Below are 19791 nucleotides of genomic sequence, written 5' to 3'. Positions count from 1 at the left end.
TATCTCGTTAATCAAGTTTTACAATATATATATAAAGATCCACTTTTTTTAAAAAAAAAATTACCAACTTGAAGATTTAATTTGTTTAATTTTTTTAAAAAAAATATCTCATTAACCAACTTTTATAAGAAAAGGAAGAGAAAAAAAAAAAGAGTAAAATTTTGGTTTGTTTAATTTCGTTAAAATATCAAGATAACTAAACCATATAATACAAAGTAATTGATGTATCATGTATTAAATATTGTGTGATTATATTCAAAATACAAAGATGTGTGATTTGATGTAATTTTAGTAATATCTGATTTTTTAAAACAATAATTTTCCAATAAATTTGTTGGGATTTGGAATATATTTTCAAATAAGGTATTTTGATAAATAACCTATGAAACTCACTCTTCCATGTCTTTTCCATCCATTGAGTGAAGTGTGAGTCACTAATATCACTTTCATCCTTTTTTATTTCCCTTCTTTAATTTACATTTTTTTTTTTTTTTGTAGTAACAAGTTTGTGTATATTATTTTTTACAACCTCACAAAATACATCTGCTTTTTTTAAAAATTATTTGCTAAACTTTAAAAGAAGAAAAAAAAAGCTCTAGTTTTTAACCAGCCATGTGATGTTGAAGCCCCAACAGCTCCTTTGCTTGAAGATGGTAATTGTTTACTTTAAAAAGTTTGGAGATTATATCATTTGTCTTCAAGATTTTGCTCGTATTTTGCTCGTCTTTCATGGTCTTCACAGTCTTCACAGATTTCGACTAGACGATTTCTTCCTCCTTCGACCCCAACACCTCTTTTGCTTGAAGACGATCATTATTTACTTTGGAAGTTTAGAGATTCTATCATTCGTCTTCAAGGTTTTATTCATCCTTCATGGCCTTTCCAGTCTTCACAGATTTCAACCTGACGATTTCTTCTTCTACAGAGAAAATTTCGAACGAGCATACAGTGAAGTTTTGTGGGTTCAAGGATTTCAATTGAATGATTTTTTTTCCTCCACTGTTAGGATTTCTAATGAGTAGAGATCAGCTTCACGTCTTCATGGATTTCGACCGGAGAACTTTCATGCACAATGGTTTTTTTGGATGGAATAGGTTGAAGGTGGAGAGAAGTTGAAGAGGAAAAAGAAGACGAGAATCTTAAGATCTTAGGTTATGCATTGGAATCCTAATCTATCAATTAGAGTTGATCTGATACTTGGTACTTGGCAGATACATTAATTATATACCTTGGTATGTATTTTATTATAGTGTGTTTGTGGAAGTTGTTAATTTCTATGAGGTTTTATTTGAACGTTGAATTAGTGAGGTTATTTTTGTCGATGTTTATCGTTCTTTTTTAATTAATTTTTTATTTATTGTTTTTTCATATTTGTATATATTTTTTATTTATCCAAACTAAAATATTTAATTTTCTATTTATCTAATATATAAACAACAAAATAAACTAAAGCCCAAAATGAATGTTTTGGAATGGAAAATTATTTGACCATGTATTATATTCATGAAGTGTTTGAGACAAAAGTTAAAGTTATGAAGACTGAAGTTCATGATACAAACACCTTTTATCTTTTAGAACACGATGTAAATAGTTAATAAGGCTACTTTTGCAAAAGCTCCGTATAATCATGGTTTTATATCATATATATATATATTTGAAAATAAATATTATTTATAATTAATGTGATGGATAAAATGATCATTAAAAATAAAAAAAATAAATGAAAAATTGAAACAATTGTGGAAAATCATGTCTAAACTAAGTGATTTGTCTAAATATTTCTTCAATTTTTGTCAACCCTAGACTTTGAATTGATCCATAATTTATGGATTCAATCCTACTTATGTACACCTGGTGTAAGGTCCATGAAGTCCTTGAACCAACAGAAAATTGAGTTCACAACTTCACATTTTTCAACTCCTACACTCAAACACAGAGTCAAAGGCCTTCTAAGTTGAGCACATTTTAGTTTTTATGTTTGGAAGCAGGTAGAGGTTGACCAAAATATACCGCCAACAATCAACTGCAAGCAGAAGAACATAGGGAGCTTAGTTGAGCATCCGTCTTTCCTTCTCTAAAAGAACTGAAAGGAGCAGAACCCAATATACGAGTTCGTTTCATCCATGCCTGCGTTTGACTGCCGCTCGAAGTGCCTGTTGTGTGAATGCGCATACAATTAGGATCACTTCACCGCTTACTTACAAAGAAATTAAGTAAAGGCGGAGAACATATTCTAGATTATATCAGTAGCATTGGCTCAACTGAGCTTCTGGAAAAATCTCTATGATTTCTTCTCTGCAAGAGACATACCTGTGGTTGCCCCTTGATTGCAACTTTACCATGCAAACAAATGATCCCCTACCATCGTCCCAAATATTTCACAATGACGTCTTCCAGATTTCAACTGATATTATCACGAATAAAGATCAGAAACAATACCTGAGCCTGACCAAATAAATAAATATATTGAGAGCAAACAACAGGTACGACCGGGAGCATCCATGACTTGCAAAAAGCATGAATTATGATATCTAGCAACAGGAACTAAATGAATGAAAATCTCAGTAACTAGTGACAAATACAGTGGATAGCCAAGGCCCCATTTGATAATCATTTTGTGTTTTGAATTTTATGTTCATTTTCTCCCAAATTCCATACCATGGTATTCACTTTCCTTAATGAAACATTTGAGTTCTTCATCAAAATCTAAAAACAAAAACAAGTTTTCAGAAACTACTTTATTTTAGTTCTTGGATAAGTAGAAAGTGGAAATTTAATTTTCAAAATAAATTGATTACCAAACTGGACCTAAACATTTTGCTAAAAGATGGGTATCTACTCAAAATTTAGAATTAAAAACCTATACACAAAAAAAACAAAAACAAAAAAACAAAAAAACCACTAATTCCAAGAAAATAGCAGCTCTAACCAAAGAAGACAGTTTTAATAGGCAACCATGACAGTGTAAAATAAAATAGTAAAGAAGAAAATTTAATTGAGAACTTACTTTCTCTGGTGCAGAACAATGAAATGGTACAAATCCTTGTCTGACAAGATGGATTATACTATAAATTAACATAGGTTCCATCTCAAAACCAATTGATAATGAGAGAAGTAACTCATATACCTATAAAGATCATAAAGGTCCTTTCATTTTTCCTCCAACGTATAGCACATGGTATAATGGTCTCATGAATGATGTTCTGATATAATTTTGGCAAGCTCTTAGTGAGAATACATTGCTGAGGAATACATAACCTGAAACAACAAATCGTTAAACAGGGTATTACAATTAGAGAAATTCTGTGCCAGAAACAATAAGGAACAGATGAATCCCATGATTCTTTTAATCATCATGAGAGAGAACACATTGCTGAGGAATACATAACCTGAAACAACGAATCGTTAAACAGGGTATTACAATTAGAGAAATTCTGTGCCAGAACATCATAAGGAACAGATGAATCCCATGATTCTTTTAATCATCATGAAAATGTTAATCCATAACGAGCTCACTCAAACTATTTCTTCGAAAAATTGTATTGAAAAAGAATTGGACTATGAGGTCTTAAAAAGACATCCGAACTCTTAGTCAAAGTTCAAAAACAAAAACTACTTTCTTTAGTCATAAAAAAAATGGCTTGATTTACAAAATGAGTAACTAAACAAAGAAATTTATAAGTGAATGCAACTATTATAAGTTAATTAAAAAAATGATGATTGAGCATTGTTCATTCAACCAAGAAAAAATGTTCAACTATCCTATGCAAGAAATGATGGTTCTTCAATTGATTTAAAATAAAAGAAATAAAGAAATTCAAACCTTTTTGTTTTTTCAATTCTTCAGCTTGCAAGAGGATCAACTGTATGAAAATAAATGGCACAAGTTTTGTATCAACGCCAAGTTGTGTAGAGAGGGTACTTTGTTGGAATTTGAAAGTAATGTTGAAGTTGTCGTTCATGGCTAGCAATGATAAGGGGCCAAGAAACGAATAACTTGATTACCATAATCTATACCATCTAAAGTTTTCTATTTTTTCTTTAGAGCATCGAGTCTACGATAGTAGGCCCTCTTTTTAATCTTCATTATCCTCTTCACCTTCCCTGACTTGATAAGTTGTGTTACTTTTTCAAGCTTCTCTTTCCTACCTTCTAAATCAGCTTTAATGACCTTATCCCTCTTTTCATCAGGGAGTAAAGCCAACCTAGAGAATTTCTTAGGCCTCACAAATCCCAATCTTTCAGTTATGTCCTTGAATGCAGGAACAAGACCTCGTCTTATGAAGCATCCATCAATTACCTTCATCGAATTAAATTCCGGAAGAGCTGGGGCATCTTTCAACTCAAGGTCCAAACAAAAAGAGGAGTCTTTTAGCCACATCCTGAGAGAGTGAGCTTTTGCTATAAGAAGACCTCCACGTGTTCTACAAGGTAGAAAAGGAGATCCCATCTCCCAAAGACATACTTTCAGTGTGCTATTGAGTGAAATCATGTTATATTCTGCTGTTCCAGTGATCAGAACAACTGATTTTGGAGATTCTGGAAAACCTTGCAATGATGCATCCTGGAACAACATGGTAGACATTATAAAGTACACTTCAACATTCTACAATGTCAATAACAATTACTCTGTGTAAGTATATAGAAGCATAATGACTAAATTTATTTATTTTTGGATCAGAATAATGACTAAATTTATTATTTAGATTACAAAGACTGATGAGAATTGGAATACAATACATTTGAAGTTGAAATTCCCCCCACCCTCTTCCTCCACCCCATATGCACTTTTTATATTCACTTATGGAAAAATAGTTTGAATCCGATCCAAAATAAATTTAAGTGATAATGATCACACAAGTGTATCTAAAAGGTCTAGAATTATAAAGTCTTTTTCTGAACTATTGGAAAGGGCAATATATCAGTAACTCTATATTGTAAATTCATAAAATTAAATAGAATAAAGGCACAATTGCAATTCAGCTAACAGTTTCAATTTGACGTAGAGGTAGCCTAATGTGGAAATTATTTGCCACAACATGGTAAAAGAACTAGCCTGCATATGGTCAAGCCATAAAGTCAGAGCAACAAGGGCCGAACCAGCAGAAAGCTTTCTAAAATCAGCACCCCAGTCCTTATCAAATACCCTGCATTATTAAACTAGAACATAAGGTAACATATAATGACATAAGTAACAAACAAATTATACCAATCTCATAATATGGCTACAATAAAGCTAAAAACTTAAATATGAAGTAAGGGTTCAAATCCACTCATCTAAACACCATGGTCACCCATGATTGGGTTAGTGGCCCCTAAAGTCACCACATGACATTGTAACTCCAACCCAGGAAGAGGCATTGATTATCAAGCGCAAAAGCCAACCTGAGTGCAAAATTCTCAATCCATCTACATTATGACACTTTTTCAAATCTTGGAACAAATAAATAAATTGTTGTACAAAATAGAAAAAGGTTTAGTAGTAATATAAATTATTAGAATCCATCCATCTTTGCAGGGGCGCTACCACAAATCACCACCAACAGCAGGCTGCCTCAAATCAGTCAGCCCACTTGACTTTTTTGATGATGAATGCACTCCAAGCCATTAATGGATGTTATACTTATTAATAAACTGTTTTCACAGTTGCAAGGTTTTAGCCCACAAGGGCATAAAAATGTTTTTTTATATCCATGGGTATCTAGGCTAACTTACACGCACGTCGACTGATCTCACGGAAAAATTTGTCTGACCCTACAACATTTAAGTGCCAAAGAAATTTGTAGGAAATTAATTCCTAGGTAGGTGGCTGATAGACCCCCAATTATACACCAGTACAGTAGAAGGAAGAAGAAGCAAGGTTAACTGCACGTGCTAGGGAGAATAGCCTTAATAGTTTTAATATTGTTAGTAGATGCTCCATAATAAAATAGAGCATAAGTAGGAGTTTGTTATGGAGAGAGAAAGTTAGTTAGAGTATAAATAGGAGTTGGTATGGAGTATAAATAGGAGTCTGTTGGGAGGGAGAAGGGGAAGAATTAAGGCTGCAATATTCCTTGAAAGAGAGGAAGGGCAAGGGTTAGGGTTCTTTATATTTTCTTTTACTGCTTTGAGATTGTAATTTGTTGCAAATATCAATAAATAGAAACACTATATCAGTGTTCTATCAAATTGGTATCAGAGCCTGTCGAATCTGGGCAAGGAGAAAACCATGGTTAACACGCGATCGGAAGAGAGAATGGAAGCTTACGATCAGGAAATGTTGCTGATAAAGAAAGAAGTGAGTAAAATTCCAGCGATCGAAGAAAGCTTAACAGCGATCAGTCATCAAACTGAAAAGACGCATCAAATGCTGATGATACTCATGGATTCCATTGCGAAAGAACGGACGACAACCAGTGAGAAGTTGGCAGACTACGGCGCACAAGAAACTGGATGCAGAAAAAGTAATGAAGGAGAGAGTTCGACAAGTAGGAGAGGTGAGAACGAAACAAGGAGAGGAGGACTGAGGACGAAGAGGGTGCGAATGAGAGAGACAAATTTAAGAAGGTCGAAATGCCAGTATTCAATGGCGAGGATCCGGATTCGTGGTTGTTCCGCGCCGACCGGTACTTCCAAATTCACAAACTGAGTGATGCAGAGAAGGTTTTGGTGGCGACCATCAGTTTTGAAGGCCCAGCGTTAAACTGGTACCGAGCACAAGAAGAACGCGATAAGTTTACAGGATGGCCAATCTTAAGGAGAGATTGCTGGTGCGGTTTCGATCGTCGAGAGAAGGATCCATCTGTGGGCAATTCTTAAGGATTAAACAGCAGACCACAGTGGAAGAATATCGCAATGAGTTTGATAGGTTGATGGCACCACTCGCCGACTGCAAGATCGTGTGGTAGAGGAGACGTTTATGAATGGACTGTTTCCGTGGATCAAAGCTGAGGTAGTTTTTTGTAAACCGGTTGGTTTGGCCGAGATGATGCACGCAGCTCAACTCGTGGAGAACCGGGAGATCATTCGCAAGGAGGCGAACCTAAACGTTATGCCAAGGGTAAATACCCCCTCCAAACTCTTCAATCATCAAGAGTAGTGCAGCGATGAATAACAGTGAGAACAAAGGAAATACCATATTTCCAATGAGGACGGTGACATTAAGAACAACGGCTGGAGAAGTTAAGAAAGAAGGCCCGACGAAGAGACTACCCGATGCAGAATTTCAAGCCCGAAAAGAGAAGGGACTTTGCTTTCGCTGTAATGAAAAGTACTTTCATGGACATCGATGTAAAGGAAGGGAGCAAAGGGAACTAAGAATGTATGTGGTGAAGGAGGATGAGGAATATGAAATTGTGGAGGAAGCGGAATGGGATGAGACAGAATTGAACTGTGTCGAGATAAATCCAGAAGATCAGGCTATCGTTGAACTTTCCATAAATTCAGTGGTGGGCTGACGAATCCCGGAACGATGAAGGTGAGAGGAAAGATTAAGGATAGAGAAGTAATTATCCTAATAGATTGTGGAGCAACCCATAACTTCATCTCGGACAAGGTGGTGCAGGAACTGAGTTTACCGACGAAGACTACTTCACACTATGGAGTGATTTTGGGCTCGGGTGCAGCTGTGAAGGGGAAAGGAATTTGTGAAGGCATCGAGCTAGAACTGGAGGGATGGAAAGTGGAAGCAAACTTCTTACCACTTGAGTTGGGAGGAGTAGATGGAGTACTAGGAATGCAGTGGTTGTATTCATTGGGCGTGACGGAAGTGGATTGGAAAAACTTGACCATGACTTTTCTACACAACGGGAAGAAAGTGAAAATCAAAGGAGACCCCAGCTTAACCAAAGCCATGGTTGGCCTCAAGAATATGATTAAGTCATGGAAGGATTCTGACCAAGGATTCTTAATTGAGTGCCGAGCAATGGAGACAATGTATGAGCCCTCAGAAGATAATGGAATTGAGGAAGTACTAACGGTGGACGAGGCAGTTTCAGTTGTCCTGAAGAAATTCGAAGATGTTTTTACATGGCCGGAGACTCTACCTCCACGAAGAAGTATTGAGCATCATATCTATTTGAAACAAGGAACTGACCCGGTAAATGTGAGGCCGTATCGCTATGGATACCAACAAAAGGCGGAGATGGAGAGATTGGTGGAAGAGATGTTGAGTTCAGGGGTTATTCGCCCAAGTAATAGCCCATATTCCAGCCCGGTTCTGTTAGTACGGAAGAAGGATGGAAGCTGGAGATTCTGCGTAGATTATAGAGTCTTAAACAGCGTGACTATACCCGATAAGTTTCCCATTCCAGTTATTGAGGAGTTATTCGACGAGTTGAATGGAGCTAGATGGTTTTCAAAGATTGACTTGAAAGCTGGGTATCATCAAATTAGGATGGCAAGTGGAGATATCGAAAAGACAGCATTCCGTACACACGAAGGACATTATGAATTCTTAGTCATGCCCTTCGGATTAACTAATGCCCCCTCAACTTTCCAGTCTTTGATGAACACGGTATTTAAGCCATATCTAAGGAAGTTCATATTGGTGTTCTTCGATGATATTTTGATCTATAGCGAAAACTTAGAGGTACATCTCACACATCTTGGACTAGCACTGGAAATCCTAAGAAGAAACGAACTCTATGCTAATCGAAAGAAGTGTAGCTTTGCACAAGAACGCGTGGATTACCTAGGCCACATCATATCAGCTCAAGGAGTTGAGGTCGATCCGGAAAAGATAAGAGCAATTAAAGAATGGCCTACACCTACAAATATAAGAGAAGTTCGCGGGTTCCTGGGCTTGACAGGATATTACCGAAAGTTCGTCCAACATTATGGATCAATGGCAGCTCCTTTAACTCAGTTAGTGAAGAAAGGAGGGTTCAATTGGACTGACGATTCAGAAGAAGCTTTTCAAAGGCTGCAACAAGCTATGATGACCCTACCAGTCTTGGCATTGCTAGATTTCACTAGCACCTTTGAATTGGAAACGGATGCATCGGGGTATGGCATAGGAGCTGTGTTAATGCAAGCCAAGAAACCGATTGCCTACTTCAGCCACACCTTGGCAGTAAGGGACAGAGTAAAGCCAGTATATGAAAGAGAATTAATGGCCGTGGTCATGGCTGTACAGAGGTGGAGACCGTATTTACTCGGGAAACCATTCATAGTAAGGACTCACCAGAAATCATTGAAGTTTTTACTAGAGCAGAGAGTAATTCAACCTCAGTACCAAAAGTGGGTAGCCAAGCTGTTGGGATACTCTTTTGAAGTACAATACAAACCAGGACTAGAGAATAAAGCCGCTGACGCCCTATCCCGTGTACCTCCAGCGGTTCAATTCAGTAGCTTAACGGCACCAGCATTAATAGACTTATTAGTAGTCAAGAAGGAAGTGGAAGAAGATACCAGACTTCGCAAAGTATGGGATGAACTACAATCAGGGGAGGAGAATACTGAAAGAAAATTTTCTATCAGACACGGAATGCTAAGGTACAAGGACAGGTTGGTGTTATCTCAGTCATCAGCTTTGATTCCAGCCATACTGTATACTTATCATGATTCTGTGATAGGTGGACATTCTGGTTTTCTAAGAACTTATAAGAGAATTACTGGAGAGTTATATTGGGCCGGAATGAAAACTGACATCAAAAGGTACTGTGATGAATGTCTTATTTGTCAGAAGAATAAATCCTTGGCTTTAACCCCGGCTGGGCTATTACTGCCATTGGAAGTTCCCACCAACATTTGGAGTGATATCTCAATGGACTTCATTGAGGGGTTGCCGAAATCAGGTGGCTTTGAAACTATATTTGTAGTGGTCGATAGGTTCAGCAAATATGGTCATTTCCTTGCCCTCAAACATCCTTTCACAGCGAAAACTGTAGCAGAAATATTTGTTAAAGAAATTGTGCGTCTACACGGATTTCCTAAATCCATCGTATCGGATAGAGATAAGGTATTTGTGAGCAGTTTTTGGAAAGGAATGTTCAAATTGGCTGGCACTAAATTAAATAGAAGCACGGCATATCACCCACAAACAGATGGTCAGACAGAAGTGGTCAACAGGAGCGTGGAAACATATTTAAGATGTTTCTGTAGTGAGAAACCGAAGGAATGGGCAAAATGGCTACACTGGGCGGAGTATTGGTACAATACCACCTTCCACCGGTCATTGGGAATCACTCCTTTTCAGGCTGTATACGGTCGCACACCCCCTCCGTTAATATACTATGGGGATCAAAGCACATCTAACTTCCTGTTAGATGAACAACTCAAGGCAAGGGATGAAGTCTTGGAAGTATTGAAGGAACACCTTCGAGTGGCTCAAGATAAAATGAAAAAGACTGCAGATTTGAAGAGAAGAGATGTGGAATACAAGGTTGGTGACATGGTGTTTTTAAAAATTAGGCCATACAGGCAATCTTCCTTGCGTAAGAAAAAGAATGAGAAACTGTCCCCAAAGTTTTTTGGGCCATTTGAAGTTACAGAACGAATAGGACTGGTAGCATACAAGCTCCAACTACCGGAATCGTCATGTATTCACCCAGTCTTTCATGTCTCGCAACTTAGAAAGATGGTGGGAAATCACACCATGTTGAAACCAGAAGAAATGGCCTGTTTAAATGAAAACTATGAGTGGTTGGCTATTCCGGAGGAGATATATGGGTATTCGAAGAACAAGGAAGGAATGTGGGAGGTGCTGATTAAATGGCAAGGGCTACCACCTCAGGATGCATCTTGGGAGGAGTATGAAGAATTTCAGAAGAAATTTCCGAATTTTCACCTTGAGGACAAGGTGCATTTGGAAAGGGAATGTAATGATAGACCCCCAATTATACACCAGTACAGTAGAAGGAAGAAGAAGCAAGGTTAATCGCACGTGCTAGGGAGAATAGCCTTAATAGTTTTAATATTGTTAGTAGATGCTTCCATAATAAAATAATAGAGCATAAGTAGGAGTTTGTTATGGAGAGAGAAAGTTAGTTAGAGTATAAATAGGAGTTGGGTATGGAGTATAAATAGGAGTCTGTTGGGAGGGAGAAGGGGTGAAGAATTAAGGCTGCAATATTCCTTGAAAGAGAGGAAGGGCAGAGGGTTAGGGTTCTTTAATTTTTCTTTTACTGCTTTTATATTGTAATTCTGTTGCAGATATCAATAAATAGAAACACTATATCAGTGTTCTATCAGTGGCCTCCATGGATTGAACCTTCAGCCTTTAGCCATTTATTGAGACTATATCTCATTTTTACCACTAGGTCAATCCATGATGGTTAAAGACATAAAAATGGGGGAAATTGAGATGACAAAAAAAATTAGAAAAAAGTAGCTCATAGCATCTCTTTTTTGCATATTGCAAATATGACAAATATGACAAGTAATTAGATATATCAAAGGGTAATCAAAGAGCTATTAAAGGGCTATCAGAAGATTATCCATTTTTAAATTAACCACTTTTGCAATTTAGAAAATGTAGTGACATGGGCATATTGTAATAATTTTTTTACTATTTTTGCAAACGCCCCTAAAAATGGTGGGACAAAATGTAAAAATATTCTTTTTGTCCCATAACTACATGTGCACACCTCCTTTTCCAACTTATTTACCCTGTTGGCCCCTACTTTCTTCCAAGATAAGTAAATAGTATAGATTTAATCAATTTGGTTGAGCAATGAAAATTCAGACTTTAGCTTAATGGTGACAATAGTAGATTTGGTCCATCTGGAGGAAAAGCCAAATTTCTCAGAACTTCCTATTGGTAGATGTTAGAATTTGTATCTATGGAAAAAAATATTTCTGAAAAGCTTACCATAAATATCGCTTTTCCTTTTCTTCTTTGCTCTTTACATCCTATTTAAGTTCCCTCATTTGTACCATTGTAATTATCAGAAAAATAATAAAACTAAAAACATCGTGGTTTTTCTCCCGGTTCTCGGGTTTCCACGTAAGCCTTGGTTTCGTGTTTATTGCTTTCATTAGTAGGGCATAATAAATGTGATAGAAAAAAAAACTGGAACAAATTAGTATATACCTGAATATATCCTGTCGGTATATAGATCTCTTGATTGCCAACTGAAAAACCCATGATGCAGTTGCTCGAAGTTCAAATGCCCACAGCAGATCCTCTAAAGCATTGACGAAGTTAAATCCTGCATCATCATCTTCCAAAGCTCCAAGTTTCTCTAGAAACTGGTCAACCTCCAGAATCAGTGTCCCCGACTTTTGAGTTAAGAGCCTACAAGAGAAGCTCACCTTGAAATGGCTATTAACGAGAAATGCTTGGTAGCATCATATTAAAAGAGACCTGAAACATTGTCTTGCTTTAACAATAGAAAGATTACTGAGTACCTGATTGGAAGATCGAATCCTGTATCTTGCAATGCATTTAAAATGATAATGGCTTCACTTGAACTTTCAGACAAACTTGCAGCCCTTATACAGCACGTCCATATTCTATAATCGGGCTCTATACCATCTGCCTTCATGGCCATCAGTTTCTGGATTCCAGCGCTGTAATCTTTGTTTCTGAGATAGGCATCAATTACTGAACTATATGGTAATGTATCAAGATCCATGCCAGTAGCTTTCAGATCATTGAGAACCTTTTCAGCTTCCTTAGGGTGGCCAGAACTGCCATAGGAAACCATTAACAAGTGCATAGTGGCAACAGTGGGATCTATTCCCGATTCTTTCATCATGACAAGTAAGCTCTCTGCTTTCAAATGATTTCCTGTATTTCTAAACATTTTCATCATTACATGATAAAAAAACCGGTCTAATTTATATCCACTTCCTCTCAACTCTTCAAAAAGCTCCTCTGCTTCTTCAACTAGCTGCCTTTTAGATAGTGCTGAAATCAGACTTTTATAGGTGTCCAAAACAGGCTCCATACCCCGCCTTTTCATTTCATGCATCAGTGACAAACCCTCTTCTGGTCTACAATCTCTACAATACATTATAATTAAAGAGTTATAAGTATCCTCATCTGGTGTCAGTCCAGTTTCTAGTATTAAATGGTACACTCTCGAAGCATTTCTGAAATCCTCAACTCCTACATACAACTTGATGACAGAATTCAATATGGACAGATCAGGTCTAAATCCAGTCTCCTCCATTTCTGATAGCATGGCCTCAACATCCCTAACTCTTTTTCCCTTGCATAACAATTCAATCATACTTCTATAAAGATGCATCGTTGGAAGATAACCTGCAGCTATCATTCCATGATAAATTTTCTTAACCTCAAATATGTTTCCATCTCGAGCAAATGCATCAAGCATCAAAAGAACAGAACTTTTGCTTATCTTAAATCCCATATCTTGCAACTCCTGAACTACAACATAAAGCTCCTTCAATCGATTATCAGCAATTAATGCTTGCAATAAACCATTAATGGAAATCACTGTGGGAGAAGGACCATCGCGCATCATGGTATTAAAAACAGCCCTTGCTCGTTCGTAGCAACCACTTTTTGCATAAGCTTGTATTAATGCATTCCAAATCTTCCTATCAACGGCAGCTAGTTTTAGCCTCTTGTTTCCAACCAAACTTTCAGCTTTCTGCCAAAGTTTTAGTTCCCCAAATGAATCAATAATTTCAACATAAGTAGAGACATCATCTACTACAACCCCTTCAAGCTCTGCACGTTCAAGCAAATAATGGGCTATTTCAGGATAGCCTCGTTTACAGTACATACGTATCATGACTTGGTACAGATTGTCGGAAATTTTGACAACATAGAACATCATGTCAGAAAAAATGTGAGATGCTGTATCAAAGAGTTCCTTTTCCTGGCATCCATGAATCAAACATTCATACATCAAGGAACTTGTTCCATACGAACCAAACACTTTTTTCATATTGCCATACTCCACTAAAGCGGCATCTATTTGCTTAGTCTTACAAAGTACAACTATCAGTGATTCAGTAACCAGCTGATTGGAATTTGAAGTCTTCTCCTTCAAAAATTCTAGTAATTCACAAGCTTCCAAGTACCTGCCAGACAAACTATACGCACTCAAAATAGATAACAAATTCTCATTGTCTAGGTCATAGCCAGTGTCAATGGTTACTCTCAACATTGTAGCAGCATGACCATAGCATTCTCCCTTTATAAGAATCGAAGAAATAACTTGAGGATTCATACCATATTCGTCTCGCATATCTCTTATTACTTTGTCAATGTCATCCAATTTGTTCTCTTTCACAAGGTTCCGAAGCATAACCTCATAGAGGGCACCATCTGGAGTTAGACCATCACACACCATTTCCTTGTACAACAACATTGCCTTCTTTGTCTCATTGAACCTAAGAAAGAGATCAATCATAACCGAGTATGCCAAATAATCAGGCCTAATCCCAGACCTACGCATACAATCAAATGTCTTCTCAGCTTCGACTGGCTTCCCGACCTTGCCATACCCACATATTAAAGCACTATATGTTCTTAAAGTGGGTTTGACTCCAGAATCCAACATCTCAGTCATTATGTTTGCAGCTTCTTCTATTTTACTAGATTTTCCAAGTGAATCAATAAGAATAGTGTATGTAACTTCATCAGGGATTCGGCCTGACAATTTCATATCTCTATAAAGCTGGAAAGCCAGGTCATGTTGCTCCTGTTTCCCATACATGTGGATAATCGTATTGTATGTCATCTCATCCTTACCAAATCCGTTGCGTACCATTTCTTCACAAATCTCCTTTACCTTCTCCACATTCCCTTCTTTAGCAAAAGCAAATAATAATGAATTATATGTCACTGCATCAGGAAAGAACCCTTTGGACTCTAGTTCCATAAAGAGTTGCTCAGCCCTGCTAGCCAGTCCACATCTCCCATAAACTGATATCATAGCATTGTAAGTCCATAAATCAGGTTGACAATTATGTCTCTCCATATCATTATATACTTTCATTGCTTCTTCAAGATTTGATTCACGAGAACAAGCACTAATTAAAGTATTATACGTAATTATATCCGGTCTAACACCTGACTTCCTAACCTCATTTAGAAATTGAAGAGATAAATTCGGTGTCATGGGACCTGACTTCATACGTGCATTTATTAAAGTGTTGAAACTCACAAGGTCAGGCTCACACCCTCTCTTACGCATCAAATCAAGTAACTTCTGAACCAGAACAAACCGACCATTTCGCGCATATACGCCCATCATAGCATTATAAACTTGGACAGTATTGTCAATGGCAGACTCAGACCTTTTGAAAATTTCTACTGCCAACTTTTCCTGATTGGCCTTTCCAAGCACTGCCAAGATGGTAGCCAACATGCGAGCATTGGGTGAATACCAGTGTCTCAAATTCAACCATTCATAAACCTCCAAAGCCCTTTGCCAATTTGAACGCCCCACCCATTTCACTACGAAGCAAAAGTCAGTAGGTGTCATTTGAACTTTCCTATCATCTAACACATCAGCCACAAATTGATCATGTTTCAATGCTAAAATTCTATCAGTCAAAAATTGCACTCTCTCCCTCCAATCTTTCGCTCTCTTAAGTGCCAATTTGTTCATCTTTTTTACTCTTGTCTTGCTAGGCCTCCCTAAAACCTCTTGAGTTTCATCACTCACCATTCTCGAAGATTCTGACTCATCTTCTTCTACATAACTCCCATCCCTAATTTCGGAAGTCTGGGTTCTTAGAGACACCTCCGATTCATCGACCATGTGGGTCTGCGAAGGAGGAGGAGGAGGAGGAGGAGGAGCCGTGAAATGGGTTTGAGACGGTAACTGAAAACTCTCGTTTAGTTTTAAGTTGGGCCATCTAACAGAAGGAGAAGCTCTACTATAGCGAAATTTCTGAGACGTATTTGTGTAGATTTCAATGTGTTGCTCAATGGAAGAAGATGAAGAAGTGGGTTTACATACCTTGGAAGAAGAAGTGAAAGCCAATGGAAGCACCGCTGAATATGCCATGGCAATGGCAATGGCAAAGAAAGCAAATGGGAAATGCTAAATCCTATCAATAAAGATAAAATGTCATACACATTATATTTTCATTATTTTTTTGGTTCTCTCTTAAAACAATGATAAGTTATCATAGTGTTTAAATATGTGTTTATGGGCAACTTATAATAGTTTTTGTTATTATATTCTAGGTTTGAACATGGAGATGATGAGCAGTGAAAAGAGAAGGAGAAATATCAGCGAGTGAGGAATAATAGAAATAAGAAAGAAAAAAAATAAAATAGTCTTTAATCGTAGGATTATGATAATAGTTTGGACAAACATGAAATAAGCTAAAATAGTTTACTCAATTCTCCTTCACAATCTGAGGGTCAAACGGTCCCACTGTTGGTACGAGACTGCCCTCTTCTTGGAAAAATTATTTTATGAGAATTAGTGTTTGTAATTTAAAATTAGTTCCGTAATACTTTTTTAGGAGACTAAAAATAAACAAATTAAGTCACGAGCATTGAAAATTAGTGTTAGAGTTGAGATTTCAATTTTAATTAGATTTTATTTGATAGCCTTTACTTAACTATGTCTGGTATACTGTTGAAGTTAGTCAGTCGTGTACACCTTATAAAACTTATCTTATAACATATTTATTTTTACTATTTTTTAAAAAAAAAATGAAATGTGATTTTCTCATAGTGAGAATGGATGCATTTTTTTCATGAGTATTTTTTCAATTTGAAACATAAGGTTGTTAAACTTTTAGTTCTTATGTTTATGAATAGTGGCATATCTAAATGATCTTCAAATGGCATACATGCATAATAAAATCCTTCATTTTCAATTCCACAAAATCCTCTATATCCCATGACCTACTTTCTTACATTTTCTACTCATCCATTTCCCAAATGTGAAAGTACTATAGATGTTCAAATCCTCATTATGTGTTTATGTTAGAGCTAAAAATAGATTACCATGATTAACCTAAATTATCGAGGTGGTTTGTTTTTAGATTTGTAAAGAAGGAAGAACAACAAACACCATAGTTTAAGGTATATTTTTTTGTTATGGATAATTTTGGATTGAGTAAAATTAGTCTTAACAAAGGATTAAGCAAGTAAAAGGTCTAATACAAGGCTTGTCGATAAGAATAACAAATTATGAGTTTTACATTGAAAAAATAGCAAAAATAATTTTAAATTGTTAGAATAGCAAAACATAAAAATTTGAAAAATAAATAAATAAAATAATCTCTTAAATGTCCCTACTCAATCTGAAAAATACAATTGTTTACATAAACTTCAAATACACTGTAATTACAATAACATATGCTACATACAAATTTCCCCCAAAAAAACTTAAAGATTAGAAAACTTGTCATTAATGGAAAGATCTACCTCATTCCTGCAAAAATTCAAATCTCGACAAGTGATCATTTTTTTTCTTAGACTTCGGCCGACTAATTTCTTCTTTCATTTGAAACCCTAAAGAAAGTTTGAAAATCCATTTATTCATCTTCTTACCAGTTTTCTCCCTAATCACATTTGTGCAATACACGATTATTCCAAATCTCTTCCTCTTCTCGGCCATTTTACTTTGCATTGCTTCAGAAGAACATATGAACTTCAGTTGCTTTACTTTGCTCCGCTTTCAAAAGAATTTTGCACGTTTTTACTTCATATTCAGATTATTTCGAAACATATTATGTTTCTCATATAAATTTTTGAACGAACCAGTAATTTCTTCAGATTTAATCAGATTCTTTGACGCCATTATAGTCCTTTAGTTGTCCTGTTGATTCGAAATTATTGTTTAGGCTCTGTTCGTTCAAATTTCTTCTTCGAATATTGTCATGCAAAACATGGTTATGCCTGTATTTTGGAAAAGTTGAATATCGTCATTGTTGTAGGCTTTGTAATTTTGGAAGGTTCGAAAGAGACGATATAGATTGGATAAGAATTTGTTGTTTTTAATTATATGATATATATATAAAGATAACAATCAGTTTGTTTTTAATTCTTTTTACTATTATTATAAAATAAAATGTACAACAGTTGTGTCATCCATTTTAGGAGCAAAAAAAGGGATTGCTTTGCATTATTTGTTTTTGTTTTGAATGTTTATTATTTTATAAATTGTAGAAAATCTAAAGAGGAAGACGGAGAAGGGTCAAGAAGAAAAGCGAAGAAGTGACAGATTACAGTCTTCTAAATACCCTGGTTTAAAAAAATCATTGTCAACAGAAGTTCAAACTCTTTCAAGCTCTTTAGACGAGGTATTCATATATATTTTTTTTGAGAATTTTTCTAAGTATAACAAAGTTGTACATTCTTATAACTTACTTTATGGTTCACTACAGGATATAACAAAACATACAATGACCAAAGGGTCAGGAGACAAGAAATGGGGATGAAGGACCTTCCAAAGGAAGAACCAACCATACAAAATTTAAAATTTGAAAATTTCTAATTTTCAAGTTAATTTGTAAATAATTAGATCGTGTATCTTTTAATAAATTCAAATTGCAAACTGTATTTTCTTTTGAAATGTTTGACAACATTCATGTTTTTAAAAAGTTAACTTTCTACGTTTTCCATCTTTATAACAAAAATTAACTTTCCATGTGTTTCCATCTTTATTGAATTGTTAGCCAAATTGGAGAGCTTGATTTATAATTTGCTTCGATTTCTTTATCAGATTCGACAGAGCAGCTAAAGTAAAAAAAATGAAAAAGGTATGTTGGATCGTGAAGACTATGAATAAATGACCAATTTTAAATCAATTTTGGTGGTTTCAAATCAAATTTTAAATAATATTTATGAAAATATATAAATGATATTAACAATATCATCCTAAAATTTTGGAATTATGGTTGACATTACTTTAGGGGAATCAATCATTTTTCACCATATTTATGGATAATAAAAAATTTCTTAAACTAATGATATGAACATCAAATGCATCAGAATTCAGGGAATAAAATCATTTTATGGAAGAATCGTTAAATGAAGTATTTTATGGAAGTTTTAATTCCAATTTATTATTATGTTAAATGAACCATTTTATGAAATGATGGTTAAATGCATAATTATAGGGGATAAAATCTTAATATGAAGTTGTTATTATATCAAATGCACAATTTTAGGAAATGATACAATTTTAGATTCAAAATTTGGAGATCTTTCAACTAAACTTTCAAAATCAAATAATAAAATAAATATTTATTTCTATATATAATCTGAAAACAATGAAGGATAAATATGAAAATAGTGTATTTGTATGATATAATAAAATGTTACTGAGTATTAACCAATCCTTATGAAAGTACCACGAATAAATTATATTATCAATCATTTTATGGATAACAAAAAGAGTATGAATTAAATAGCTATTAGTATATATATATTAATGAAAATAAATTGTTAATTACTTCATTTGAAACCTACAAATCTAAAAACCTAATATAAATTGTTGGCATAAATCTAGGGGATGTTGATTAAATCAGATCAATCTCGAAAATACATATTTATTTAATATTTTTATGACACTCAATGATTTGCAAATACATTGTATTGGTGATTCTGTGTTATATTTCATCACTTTAACCTACATAAATACATTGTATCTGCGAGAAAAGAATTTTCCTCTATGAATGGGTAAAATCAGCTGAAAAAATGTCAATAAATATCTACATCATGCGGTTTTGCTATAAATCAAAATATTTTTGGGATCTGCTATTTTCAATTTGTTATCCATTATTTTGTCATTCTCTCGATTTTCTCCTAATTACAATGTACAAAGCCCAACAAAAATATAAAACAAAGTGAGGGGTCAAGCTCGGTCATTTGGGCCTTGATCAAATACATCTGAGCAGTTGGTCCAATAAACTCTA

At 35.4% G+C, this 19791-nt stretch overlaps 1 protein-coding gene across 3 annotated transcripts; it reads right to left on the bottom strand.

Moving 5' to 3' along the window:
* Nucleotides 1-1737: 1737 nt before the first annotated feature.
* Nucleotides 1738-16010, bottom strand: LOC101207612 (pentatricopeptide repeat-containing protein At3g18110, chloroplastic). 3 transcript variants are annotated; one of them, XM_011658885.2, is made up of 8 exons: nt 12334-16003; nt 12017-12220; nt 5057-5147; nt 3824-4564; nt 3128-3258; nt 3008-3047; nt 2311-2404; nt 1738-2153 (listed from the first exon to the last, which is right to left on the bottom strand). In XM_011658885.2, the coding sequence occupies exons 1-4, from the start codon at nt 15915-15917 to the stop codon at nt 4031-4033; spliced, it is 4413 nt and encodes a 1470-aa protein (XP_011657187.1). In that variant the 5' UTR covers nt 15918-16003; the 3' UTR covers nt 1738-2153; nt 2311-2404; nt 3008-3047; nt 3128-3258; nt 3824-4030. The 3 variants fall into 3 exon arrangements, with proteins under 3 accessions (XP_011657187.1, XP_011657188.1, XP_011657190.1); XM_011658886.2 differs by lacking the exon at nt 3008-3047; XM_011658888.2 differs by lacking the exons at nt 1738-2153; nt 2311-2404; nt 3008-3047; nt 3128-3258; nt 3824-4564 and having other exon boundaries at nt 5057-5385; nt 12334-16010.
* Between the last annotated feature and the right edge of the window lie 3781 nt (nt 16011-19791).

Source organism: Cucumis sativus, chromosome 6 (assembly GCF_000004075.3).
Source record: "Cucumis sativus cultivar 9930 chromosome 6, Cucumber_9930_V3, whole genome shotgun sequence".
In the NCBI taxonomy this organism is placed as follows: Eukaryota; Viridiplantae; Streptophyta; class Magnoliopsida; order Cucurbitales; family Cucurbitaceae; genus Cucumis; species Cucumis sativus.
Note: the sequence above shows the minus strand (reverse complement) of the source record. Positions and strands in the feature narration are given on the sequence as shown.